Here is a 13,938-nt window from a genome sequence, read left to right as displayed (position 1 = left end):
GAAAATTAGAGATACCAGGGAACATTTCATGCAGAGATGGGCTTGATAAAGGACAGAAATGGTATGGACCTAACAGAAGCAGAAGATATTAAGAAGAGATGGCAAGAATACACAGAAGAACTGTACAAAAAAGATCTTCACGACCCAGATAATCACGATGGTGTGATCACTGACCTAGAGCCAGACATCCTGGAATGTGAAGTCAAGTGGGCCTTAGAAAGCATCACTACGAACAAAGCTAGTGGAGGTGATGGAATTCCAGTTCAGCTATTTCAAATCCTGAAAGATGATGCTGTGAAAGTGCTGCACTCAATATGCCAGCACATTTGGAAAACTCAGCAGTGGCTACAGGACTGGAAAAGGTCAGTTTTCATTCCAATCCCAAAGAAAGGCAATACCAAAGAATGCTCAAACTACCGCACAATTGCCCTCATCTCACATGCTAGTAAGGTAATGCTCAAAATTCTCCAAGCCAGGCTTCAGCAATATGTGAACCGTGAACTTCCTGATGTTCAAGCTGGTTTTAGAAAAGGCAGAGGAACCAGAGATCAAATTGCCAACATCCTCTGGATCATGGAAAAAGCAAGAGAGTTCCAGAAAAACATCTATTTCTGCTTTATTGACTATGCCAAAGCCTTTGACTGTGTGGATCACAATAAACTGTGGAAAATTCTGAAAGAGATGGGAATACGAGACCACCTGATCTGCCTCTTGAGAAATCTGTATGCAGGTCAGGAAGCAACAGTTAGAACTGGACATGGAACAACAGACTGGTTCCAAATAGGAAAAGGAGTACGTCAAGACTGTGTATTGTCACCCTGCTTATTTAACTTATATGCAGAGTACATCATGAGAAATGCTGGACTGGAAGAAGCACAAGCTGGAATCAAGATTGCCGGGAGAAATATCAATAACCTCAGATATGCAGATGATACCACCCTTATGGCAGAAAGTGAAGAGGAACTCAAAAGCCTCTTGATGAAAGTGAAAGAGGAGAGTGAAAAAGTTGGCTTAAAGCTCAACATTCAGAAAACGAAGATCATGGCATCCGGTCCTATCACTTCATGGGAAATAGATGGGGAAACAGTGGAAACAGTGTCAGACTTTATTTTTTGGGGGCTCCAAAATCACTGCAGATGGTGACTGCAGCCATGAAATTAAAAGACGCTTACTCCTTGGAAGGAAAGTTGTGACCAACCTAGATAGCATATTCAAAAGCAGAGACATTACTTTGCCAACAAATGTAATGTTCGTCTAGTCAAGGCTATGGTTTTTCCAGTGGTCATGTATGGATTTGAGAGTTGGACTATGAAGAAAGGTGAGCACCAAAGAATTGATGCTTTTGAACTGTAGTGTTGGAGAAGACTCTTGAGAGTCCCTTGGACTGCAAGGAGATCCAACCAGTCCATTCTGAAGGAGATCAGCCCTGGGATTTCTTTGGAAGGAATGATGCTAAAGCTGAAACTCCAGTACTTTGGCCACCTCATGCGAAGAGTTGACTCATTGGAAAAGACTGATGCTGGGAGGGATTGAGGGCAGGAGGAGAAGGGGACGACGGAGGATGAGATGGCTGGATGGCATCACTGACTCGATGGACATGAGTCTGAGTGAACTCTGGGAGTTGGTGATGGACAGGGAGGCCTGGCGTGCTGCGATTCATGGGGTCGCAAAGAGTTGGACACAATGAACGACTGAACTGAACTGAAGTAAAAGGTATATGTGTGTTCTTTGTATTATTCTTTTTGCAACTTATAAATGAAATTATTTCCAAATGAAATATAAAAAAATATGCCTTTGTATCATCATATCATAATAAGCTACTACAATCCAGCAGGGAATTCCTTCTTAGGCCCTCAGGTTTTTGTCCACTTCTGCTCTTCAAAGAGTTTGGCACAGTTTGTATTTGAATTTCACCTAAAGATTTACAAACTCCTTCTTTGTCCAGCCGAGATCCACAATTGGAAAAGATGTGCATTCTTGGCAGGAGAGAGGTGGAGACTCTAATTCCCAGAGCAAAACTTTCTACTTGCCATATGTGAAGGTTCAAAGTACTAATATTTTCAGATGTAAGCTCAAGGGTCCTTTACCAGTATTTCCCCATAATTCTTTCACTGAGAAATAGGAAAATAGAGATGAAAATCCTACTGACAAAACATAATTTAGGAAATAGACCTTATTTCCTCAGCCAATGGCTCAGGATCAGCTCTAACAAATCAAAACTCCTTCCCATGCTGGAAGGATAAAGGAGAGGAAAAAGAAAACTCACAGCAGACTAAATAACTAAAACAGATCAGCTCCTTTGGCCAGCCAGAACCTCACTGTGGTGAATGCTGAGGAGAAGACAGATATGAGGACATGAAGACATAGTAATACTGACAGGAAGAAGCAAAATCATAAAGGGAATCCCCAAAATTCAGAGAGAAAGGAGTCCTCAACCCTCAAAGAGATGAGCTCAGACATCTGCAGAAATGCTCAATCCTGGAATGACTTAGGTATACTGTAATCACGGAACTTTCTCTGGAAAGCACCAAGGACAATTCAAAATGACCAGAACTTGAAGGTAAAAGGGGAAATGGGCTTTCTGAGCTTCTGAAAAGCTAGAGGCAGAGATACTTCCCAGGGATGCCTTGCTTTCCCTACCCTGGAGGAGTATGTGACCTAACAGATGGTGAATTCAGTTGGAGAACCAGGAGAGTCCTAGCATGTATTTCCTATTAATTTGTTTGTTCTTTATCGATGATGACATAAATTTCACAAATAAAAAAGTACTGAGACACAGCAGGAAAGTTTCTCATGTGCTGTTAGACTTTTCTTTGCACTATCAGGGACTCTGGAGGCCAAGGGAAGCTACACTAAGATAGGCTGCATCTGCTCCTGACTTATGTAGCTACCTTATCTCAACAGTTTCAAGAGCCATGGTAAAATAAGTCAGGAAATGAATCTAACTTTACAGGTCTGTGTGGGAGGCAGCTCTTTCAACCAGTATATAGTAAATCTGATTATGCAGGAAGCTGTAACACAATTACACATGTTGTAATCTGTGTGGGGGAAAGACTGGTTTAACACAAAAGTAGTCACATGGCATCTAAAGAGCAGAGATACAAAGGAGAGAACTTTGCCAATGCTTATCCAACCCTGCCCAAGGCAGTAAAATATTATCTAGTAAATGTTAAGAATTCTGGTAGCCACAAAAGAACACTCTATTATAGAGGGCAGGACAGGCCTCACTAGGGCTGTCTGTATCCTAGATGAAATGGACTTCAAAACCAACACTAGCCATGTCTTCATCTGTAAAGGGGTTATAGTTTTAGTGTCTGCCTCATAGAATTTTATGAGTATTAAGTGGGTGGATACATGGGACAATGCTTAGAATAGTGCCTGGCATGTGGTAAATACTCAGGAGCTATCAGTCATTACTGATTTCTAAGACCAAAGGTTATCTATATTCAATTAGTAACATTCTAACTATTAAATTTGATTTTTTGCTAGTACCTTAATAATACCAGAAGGGAGGTAACTTGGAAGTAAACTCAAGAATTCTAGTCACAATTGAGTTTCTAGATATCCCTAGTCGAAAACCAGATCATGGAACTGTGGTCATCAATGGTTCTGTACATCAGAGGGCAGTTTTGATTGTCACTATGACTGGGATGCTGCTGGAACTTAATGCCAGGGGCCAGGAATGCTGGTTGAATGACTGGGAGTTGCAAGGTGGTGCAATTCCCAGTCATTCAGTCCTACACAGTAGAAAAGCTGTCCTATTCAAAAATGCCCATAGTGCCTGAACTGATAAACACTGCCCTAGACTACAATGAACCCACCATTGTATTGACACTTGCCTCCAAGGCCGAGGCAGCCAGTCGAGCCATCTGTGGACTTTACCTAAATGCAAGATTCCATAGTTCTCATATCTGTCTACAAGTTCACATCTGATCATCATTCTGTCTGTGGCTTTCAGCGAGCTCCACCAATTAAAACAGATGGTATGTGCCAGCAGAAAAGCCCCTACAGTTTCTGAAATTGGGTCACTGACTCCAAATAAAATTGGAATTGGCTCTCAGCCAGTAAAATTGGCTCTCAGCATTCTACAGAGCGTCAGGGTTTGGTAAACTAGAAAGGTCCCTCAAGGAAGAGGTTGTTTGAACCTTATGCAACACCATAGGATTAGACTAGCATACTCACATTGGTGAGATCTTCAAAAGCTGATCTCTTTTTGAGTGGTCCCTGAGGTGAAGATGGAGATATCTTTGCTTGGTACTTCTCATCTTTCTAAAAAAGGAAAAAGGTAAATGAGTATATCCAATTGTGAACAATCTTTTCAGGGACTTCAGGTCATCTTTGGAGCTCAACAGGGAAACGCCTGAATCTCCAAGCAATTGGGAATGCCTAAAATAAACCCTAATAAATTACAACAAAAGAAAGTTTTGGCACTCACTGCTGCTTAGAGTGTTCCTGAAGGAGGTAATAATCATTGATGATGGTGACAAGGCTGTAAGGAGACAGGAAGACCTTCAGTGTAACTCTTAAAATGAGCAAAATAGCTTGGTGAAGCTAATTTTCTCTCTTATTCCTCTCATATCTATGGCTATCCTACCCAAGATTAATCATGACCATCACCACCACCTTGCAACTCCCAATCATTCATTTAATATGGACTTTCCAGGTAAATTAGTTCAATAATTTAACAAAATTTAAGTGTCTCTTATGTTCAGTTCAGTCGCTCAGTCGAGTCCGACTCTTTGCGACCCTATGAATCGCAGCACGCCAGGCCTCCCTGTCCATCACCAACTCCCGGAGTTTACCCAAACTCATGTCCATCAAGTCAGTGATGCCATCCAGCCATCTCATCCTCTGTTGTCCCCTTCTCCTCCTGCCCCCAATCCCTCCCAGCATCAGAGTCTTTTCCAATGAGTCAACTCTTCACATGAGGTGGCCAAAGTACTGGAGTTTCAGCTTTAGCATCATTCCTTCCAAAGAAATCCCAGGGCTGATCTCCTTCAGAATGGACTGGTTGGATCTCCTTGCAGTCCAAGGGACTCTCAAGAGTCTTCTCCAACACCACAGTTCAAAAGCATCAATTCTTCGGCGCTCAGCCTTCTTCACAGTCCAACTCTCACATCCATACATGACCACAGGAAAAACCATAGCCTTGACTAGACGAACCTTTGTTGGCAAAGTAATGTGTCTGCTTTTGAATATGCTATCTAGGTTGGTCATAACTTTCCTTCCAAGGAGTAAGCGTCTTTTAATTTCATGGCTGCAGTCACCATCTACAGTGATTTTGGAGCCCCCAAAAATAAAGTCTGACACGGTTTCCACTGTTTCCCCATCTATTTCCCATCAAGTGATGGGACCAGATGCCATGATCTTTATTTTCTGAATGTTGAGCTTTCAGCCAACTTTTTCACTCTCCTCTTTCACTTTCATCAAGAGGCTTTTGAGTTCCTCTTCACTTTCTGCCATAAGGGTGGTGTCATCTGCATATCTGAGGTTATTGATATTTCTCCCGGCAATCTTGATTCCAGCTTGTGCTTCTTCCAGTCCAGCATTTCTCATGATGTACTCTGCATATAAGTTAAATAAGCAGGGTGACAGTATACAGCCTTGACGTACTCCTTTTCCTATTTGGAACCAGTCTGTTGTTCCATGTCCAGTTCTAACTGCTGCTTCCTGACTTGCATACAAATTTCTCAAGAGGCAGATCAGGTGGTCTGGTATTCCCATCTCTTTCAGAATTTTCCACAGTTTATTGTGATCCACACAGTCAAAGGCTTTGGCACAGTCAATAAAGCAGAAATAGATGTTTTTTTGGAACTCTCTTGCTTTTTCCATGATCCAGAGGATGTTGGCAATTTGATCTCTGGTTCCTCTGCCTTTTCTAAAACCAGCTTGAACATCAGGAAGTTCACGGTTCACATATTGCTGAAGCCTGGCTTGGAGAATTTTGAGCATTACTTTACTAGCATGTGAGATGAGTGCAATTGTGCGGTAGTTTGAGCATTCTTTGGCATTGCCTTTCTTTGGGATTGGAATGAAAACTGATCTTTTCCAGTCCTGTGGCCACTGCTGAGTCTTCCAAATGTGCTGGCATATTGAGTGCAGCACTTTCACAGCATCATCTTTCAGGATTTGAAATAGCTCAACTGGAATTCCATCACCTCCACTAGCTTTGTTCATAGTGATGCTTTCTAAGGCCCACTTGACTTCACATTCCAGGATGTCTGGCTCTAGGTCAGTGATCACACCATCGTGATTATCTGGGTCGTGAAGATCTTTTTTGTACAGTTCTTCTGTGTATTCTTGCCATCTCTTCTTAATATCTTCTGCTTCTGTTAGGTCCATACCATTTCTGTCCTTTATCAAGCCCATCTCTGCATGAAATGTTCCCTTGGTATCTCTAGTTTTCTTGAAGAGATCTCCCTTGGTATCTCTAGTTTTCTTGAAGAGATCTCTAGTCTTTCCCATTCTGTTGTTTTCCTCTATTTCTTTGCACCGATCGCTGAAGAAGGCTTTCTTATCTCTTCTTGCTATTCTTTGGAACTCGGCATTCAGATGCTTATATCTTTCCTTTTCTCCTTTGCTTTTCGCTTCTCTTCTTTTCACAGCTATTTGTAAGGCCTCCCCAGATAGCCATTTTGCTTTTTTGCATTTCTTTTCCATGGGGATGGTCTTGATCCCTGTCTCCTGTACAATGTCACGAACCTCTCTTATGTTAGTTAAGACATTCTCAGTAAGGATAATCACACACATACCTAGATACTGATCCAGGATCAGTCCTTTACTAGCGATTGACCTTGGAAAAGTCACTTAATTTTTGAACCTCAATCTTCTCATCAGTAAAACTGGAAAGATGACCTACCTTATTTGAGGATCAAATAAGAGAATACATGTTTTTTAAAAATCTATATAAGCTGTAAATGGGCAGAAATAGTATTTTAAAAATACATGGTCCAGTGTGATTTTAAAACTCATAAGGAAAATTCTGTATTTTAAGAAAGGAGTTTGGTAATTCATATTTATCCCTTTTAGTGTATATAAGGGAAGAATGGGGAAAAGGAGGCAGGGAGAATATTTTGGAGCAAAGGGAGCTTTCTTTCTAGCTAGTGTTTATCTGAAATGCCTTATCCCACTACCAAATGAGCAAGACTATCTCTATGGGGTTAAAGGTTAAGGTAAATCACACTGTAGGGTTTCTCTATTCCCTAACAGTTTTTGTTTGGTGAAAGTGTCCTATGTATCAGATTTCCTTTATGAACTGAGAACTCTGCCTTACCTATGTCAGCAAGTTGTTATAATGTGAAACAGAACACTGAGGTCAGACCATTTATTTTCTCCGTTTCTCTCTTAACATTATGTACAGTTAGTACATGACACAGTAAGTGATTAGAAACTTAGAGAGTTAGATTCATATTACAATAGACCAATTCTAGTACAGTGGAGCAATTCTGAAAGAGCTGAGAAGAATTACTTCTGTTTTTTAACTGTTAAGCTAAGAAATAAGTAAACTATTAGTCTTTCATCTAGTTCATGATAAATAATCCTAATGGAAATAATTAGCAAAGAATAAATTATTATTTTCTCACAAATTAGCTAAGAAATTAACTATGGTCTGCTATCCCACTCCTACTTAATATTACTGGCAGAAATAACCAGCCCCAAATAAAATTATTGGTGAAACTGAATCCTATAAAATTTATATTTGAAAAATACACCCTGAGAAAGTTGGATTTGGAAAAATAACTGCCACAAAAGAAAATGTACAGTGGCAGAACTCTAATCATAAAATTTGATGTGAACAAAAATTTGATCAATATAGCAAATCTTTCTTGCCAAATTTACATAGGAAAAATACACTTGTTTTCCCTAACCGCCAAGAAAATCATTTTAGTGAGACAAAAATGAAAATGATTAGAACGTGTTTATCTGTGCTGAGAGAAAACCAATCAAGGAAATTAAATTGGCCTAATGATGTTTGCTCCAGGAAACACTTTCTTAGCAACAATTCATCAGTATTAGTAAAATTCTGATTAAAATATGACTGATGGCAAACACAGAACATCACAAGCTTGGAATGTCAATGTCAAACTATTCACAAGGTCAAAATAGCAGGCTCAAAATGGACCCATTCTTCAAATGTAATAGCTGTAAAAAGCAGTATAATACATTTGTTGACCTAATCATCATACTCTCCCCTGGATGTACTAAGCAGCCACCTGGCAAGGTGCTTTGAGCCTCTCGGAGACAATAAGAGTTTAAATGGGATCACTAATGAGAACTGAGTATTGTTTGCTTTTGAAAGTTGTGGAGGACACCCTTCATCTTAGCCATGCACTTATCGGAAAGAAGAGTTTATGCTTTCTCCCCAAGTTATAATTTGCTGGTCTCCTCCAACTACAAGGTTTCCCATGCCTTCTCATTTTTTCAGATTAACCACACATATTCCAAAAGATACAGAGGGGAGAATAAGGACTAAGCCAACACAGAAAAGAGGCTAAATGAGACACTACTGAGAGGGACAGCTTGCTCTAACCTTTTCAGATGGTTCACGATCACTGGGCACAATGCTGGACTGAGATTTCCTAGTCTCATGTTTGGAGTGGTGGGATGGTAGTGGCAGCGGCATTTCTTACAGATTCAGCAGCGTCTATCCAAGGCAGGGCTGCAATCAGAAAAAGACTCTTTAAAACATTCACCAGAAACATCACCGATTCTCTGGAGATCCTTGAGAAAACCCTGTCTCTCTATAACATCCCTAGGAGAAAACAGACTTCAATGTTAGCAGATCTGGGATCAAATCTTGGTTGTACCACACTTAACCATGGGCAAGTGACTTAACCTCCCTGGGCTTCAATTATCTCATCTGCAAGATGGAGGTAAGTATATACATCTTTGCAGGGCACTGTTCAAATTAAATGAGATACTCTGTGTAAAAAGCCAAGCACAGTGCCTGCCACCCCCTGTGGGTACTGGGACTATGGCCTAGCCCCTAGCTTAGGCCTAGGAACACTAGAGGAAAATTAACAGTTGAAAATAATCAAGAGCATGACAAATCATATAGTATGGAGGCTCACTGGTAGGGTTAATGTTCTTTAAAAGGCATGGGGTCCTGGCCCCAGCAATAATGATGCTACAGAGAAGGCAAAAGAATGCACTGCACACACACACATGCAGAATAGGCCAGAGGGTATTCTAGGCTGCATTCAATCAAGAAACTGCAGTCCAGTTTCAGACATCTGGTTAAAAAAAAAATCAAAAGATAATACTGGTGGGAAAAAAAAAGATAATAGCAGAAGGAACTTACTTGGTGAAAATCATGTGACATATAAAATTTAACAGTCATTACAGAACTTAGGAGTCCTACCTTCACCCCACCTCAGTGTGGGACCCCATTCTATACTCCTTAAGGGTCTTTTAGCTTGTGAGTTCTCAAACTAAACTAAGAACTCACTATCATAACTTATGATATACTTAAGTGTCTTATGTTATGATACACTTAAGTGGCTTACAAGCACATTCAGTTCAGTTCAGTTGCTCAGTCGTGTCCGACTCTTTGTGACCCCATGAATCACAGCACGCCAGGCCTCCCTGTCCATTACCAACTCCAGGAGTTCACTCAGACTCACATCCATCGAGTCAGTGATGCATATTAGGAGGAATCAGTTCTTGAATATAAAAGAGACCCTTCCCACTCAGATACAACTGCTCTTCTGAACCCACCCATATTCAGTCTCCAAGTTCAACGACATTTGACAAAGAACAGGCTTCCATAGAGAGACCCTAAAGGCAATGCAACAAATTTATGTACAAGATACATCAGGCAATGGAGACAAACACAAATAAATCATGGATCTTATTCTAGAAGTATTCACAGGCACAGCTCTAACAGCAACACATAAATGTGACAAATGATTTAATAACCGTAGACACAAAGTACTTTAGAAACATAACGTAAAGTCAGTAATCTTGTGGGAGACAAGGGGTGGAGAAAGGCTTCACCTTCCTCCTATATTTGATCTGGACTTAATATGATAAAAAGGTTCTCAAGTAGACAGGTGAGCTTTCCAGGCAAAGAAAGCCAGAGCCCAGGCAGAGGCTTGAACGTGTAGAACACAGCAGGTTTGGAAACATCCAGGTTGCCCGGAGTGTGAAGTATAATGTGTAGGGAGGAGTCAGAAAGAGGCTGAGAGCTAGGCTGGGACCATTCTGTGAAGACTGCAGAGAAGATTGCAGTTTGAGAGAAAGGTTGAAGAAAAGTGAAAGGCTAACTTGGGTTTTTCTTTGGATGGACAATATTAAACATTTTGTTGGCGAGGAAAAGTCAGTACAAATAAGTGCCTTCACATTTATTATGTCAGTTAATCCTCCCCAAGCTGTGAGAGTAAGCAGGGCAAGTACAATTCTTTCCACTTCATAGTCTCAGATGAGTTAAAAGTTATTTACTACACAGAACAAACTATTAAGCAGCATAGATCACCCAGCTCTTTCCAGGGCTCTTCTCTAAAATACCATGAAGCCTCTCTGATTGTATGTGAAAAGATTCCAGAACAGCCCACAGAACAAAGTTAAAGACCACAGAGTGGTAGTATGAGGAGTACTGAGGAGTTAGAACGACCACAGACTTCTTTTTAAAGAAGCAATTGGGCTTCTAAATCAGCCAATTTAGCATCTTTGAGCCTGCTTCCTTATTTGCAAAAGAGCTATGTACCACCTCTTACTTGCAGAGGTATCGTATGGCTCAAATGTAAATTTGCACGTGCAAAGCTTAACCTGGTACGTCCTCAAAATAAATGGTGCATCTTACTCTCCTCCTCTTCCTCCAAATCCAAACCCATTTTCCATCTCATCCCTCAAAACTCAGCCAAGCAGAAATAAAGCTAAATTGAGTGAACCCAGCCTTAACTGGACTGTATGAAAACCACTCACTCCATTATTATTGTTCACACCTCATACAATTTTTTATGGATGACCAAAGACTTGGGTCCTGAAATCTTTATCTTTCAACTGGAAAGAAAAACATCAAACTGGAGTCAACAGGCCAGAAAACTTTTGGCTGATGACATCACAGCATGACTAAACCTCAGAGAAAATCAGTTTTCAGATGATGGTCATTTATCACTTTCATTATCCTGAACAATAATCTGGCTCAAGTAACTAATTTCCCTGCCACTAGGAGAGGGGAGGGGATTACACCACCAAAAGCATGTTTTCATAAAAGGACACTCTGCAGAACACTCTCAACTTCTACTACCTACAGAACCCTTAGCCTTACTTAGACAAGAAAATTAGAACCCTCTCCACTTTCCAGACTTTCCTTCTCCACTAAATACACCCTGATGAGTGTTAAAGGCTCTACCCCAGGGCTGGTGTTGAAACCCACACAGGGACAAGTAGGCTTGTTCAGAAGCCCAACTGCTCAGAGTCCAAAACTGTAGATCAGGACAGTCTCAGGAAACAGTAGCAACTTCTTTTTATATACAAAGGCAGATTACAGACAGCAAGACACTGGGGAGAGAAAGCAGGATGATGTCAATGAAAGCAGCACTGAGCTGGGGAGGATGCCTAAAGTGTAGTTCTGATCCTGTCCCTAGCTGGCTGAGTGACACTGGACAGGTCCCTTTACCATCTCCAGGCTTCCTTCCTTCACCTAAGAAAATGAGATAGTGAGACCAGAGTCTCCTGGACATTTAACCATCGTCAATGGGCCAGCAATATTGGCATCACCTGGGAGCTTGTTAGCAATTTAAAATCTCACTCCCCAAGCTGCTGCTGCTGCTGCTAAGTCGCTTCAGTCGTGTCCGACTCTGTGCAACCCCATAGACGGAAGCCCACCAGGCTCCCCCGTCCCTGGGATTCTCCAGGCAAGAACATTGGAGTGGGTTGCCATTTCCTTCTCCAATGCAGGAAAGTGAAAAGTGAAAATGAAATCGCTCAGTAGTGTCCGACTCTTCGTGACTCCATGGACTGCAGCCTACCAGGCTCCTCCGTCCATGGGATTTTCCAGGCAAGAGTACTGGAGTGGGTTGCCATTGCCTGCTCCCACTCCCCAAACTAGGCTTTACCAAATCTGAACATGGAAGTTAACTTCCCCTGGTGATTTGTATGCACTTTAAGAAGTATTGTTCTTGGATCCCTTCAACCTCTGACATTCTAGGATCCCAGGAGGTCCACAGCAGAGAGCCATGACAAAGCCAGAGCTGGACGGGACTGAAAGTGAAAATCTTAAGTCTCACTAACTCTCTTCTATCACTAGCTAGTGGAGACAACGGTGCTTCCCAGGTGGCGCAGTGGTGAGGCACTCGCCTGCCAATGCAGGAGACACAAGAGACTTGGGTTCGATCCCTGGGTCGGGAAGATCCCCGAGAGGAGGAAACGGCAACCCACTCCAGTATTCTTGCATGGAAAATTACACGGATAGAGGAGCCTGGGGGGCTATAGTCCATGGAGTCGCAAAGAGTCGGACACGACTGAGCACACAACTGACGGACTGACTGGAGACAAGGGAGAAAAGGCACGTTTCCATCCCCCTTCATATCCTTCCACCTGTAGTTCAAGATATCTCTCACGTTGCATTCTCTAACTTAAGTACGTTTTGTAGGTTAAATTGGTCCTGTATACCTTCACTTGTGAAAAGACTACGGAAATATACTCAGATTCAGGAATGTTGCAGCGGTAGCTCCATTTAAAAGCCGGGAACCAGTTTGGGGTTTGTTTGTTTGTTTTGCCATCTCACCCTCTAATACACACTCCCTGCCCAACATTGGACAGGACTCTCTCCGCAGACTGCTGACTGACAGGAGAAAGCAAAAATTTCGTGGCAGGACGCATTCCGGCAAAAGTTACAGGGACTGGAGTGAGCCTCAAGGACCCACCCGCGGGCGACAGAGCCGGACATTCGAGTCAGTAGGACAAGTTCAAAGGCGCCTACCTCATATCGAGATTGAGGGCAGAACAGGAAAGATCACGGACGCACTCCTAGGCCTTATGAGGCCAGGGAAATGACCGGAGCTCCGCGTTGCAGCAACCGGCGTCCGTCTCAATTTAGCCAAGCTAATTTTTAAAAGTACAGCCCAGGAAGAAGAGCAGTGGTGATTGGCCAGGAGGGGCCAATCAGCGTGCCGTTGAGTCGCGTCGCCTAGCAAGGAGGGGCGGGCTGGATATTTTCAAAGTGAACTCTGAGGCTAATAGACTCCCCAATGGGGCGTGGTTTCGAGTACCATTGGTTAGACTGGACTAGACTGACAAAGGGAGTACTGCTGCTGCGTCACTTCAGTCGTGTCCGACTCTGTGCGACCCCATAGATGGCTGCCCACCAGGCTTCCCCGTCCCTGGGATTCTCCAGGCAAGAACACTGGAGTGGGTTGCCATTGCCTTCTCCATTGCATGAAAGTGAAAAGTGAAAGTGAAGCGGTTCAGTCGTGTCCGACTCCAGCGACCCCATGGTGGGTCCCTTTAAAGACGTGTTTTTATTTAAATAACCCTGCCAGAGGATTGAGAGAGCGGCTGCATTACGTGGTGAAGTCCTGAGCAATTAAAACATTATTAAGCTTTGGAGAATTGGCGATCCATTGGGTTAAGACTCGCTGCTTTCTCTGCCCTGGCCCAGGTTCAATCCCTGGTGGGGGTACCGAGATCCCGAAAACCACAGGGCGGTCAAATAATAACAACAACAACAATAATAAGCTTTTATAGAGTCAAACGTGAACTCTTGCTGGCTTCACAAATGGCCTTGTGATGGAAGCAGAGCAGAAATTATTGCCCCTATTTCATGGATAGCACCCATAGTGCAGATAACTAATAGTAGCTAAAACATTAATTGAGGGCTAACTCTTGGTGATTGCTATAACTTTTTAAATTGTTTTAAACATTGTCCCCAAAAGTAGGTGCTTTTATTATTGTCATTTTACAGACACAAGAAAACTGTAGCTTGCTAATTGCATG

The 13,938-nt window shown here is 42.2% G+C and overlaps 1 protein-coding gene across 2 annotated transcripts in view; it reads right to left on the bottom strand.

Annotated features, from left to right (window-relative positions):
* Positions 1–13,038, bottom strand: part of CCNB3 (cyclin B3) — a 49,475-nt gene extending 36,437 nt beyond the window's left edge. For both annotated transcript variants that reach the window (XM_070365939.1, XM_070365940.1), the window contains exons 1-3: positions 12,926–13,038; positions 8,531–8,659; positions 4,183–4,269 (exon numbers count right to left, since the gene is read on the bottom strand). In XM_070365939.1, the coding sequence (XP_070222040.1) occupies positions 4,183–4,269; positions 8,531–8,623 (180 nt within the window). In that variant the 5' untranslated portion in view covers positions 8,624–8,659; positions 12,926–13,038. The remainder of the gene's footprint in view (positions 1–4,182; positions 4,270–8,530; positions 8,660–12,925) is intronic.
* Between the last annotated feature and the right edge of the window lie 900 nt (positions 13,039–13,938).

The sequence above is a fragment of the Bos mutus genome, chromosome X (genome assembly GCF_027580195.1).
Source record: "Bos mutus isolate GX-2022 chromosome X, NWIPB_WYAK_1.1, whole genome shotgun sequence".
In the NCBI taxonomy this organism is placed as follows: domain Eukaryota; kingdom Metazoa; phylum Chordata; class Mammalia; order Artiodactyla; family Bovidae; genus Bos; species Bos mutus.
Note: the sequence above shows the minus strand (reverse complement) of the source record. Positions and strands in the feature narration are given on the sequence as shown.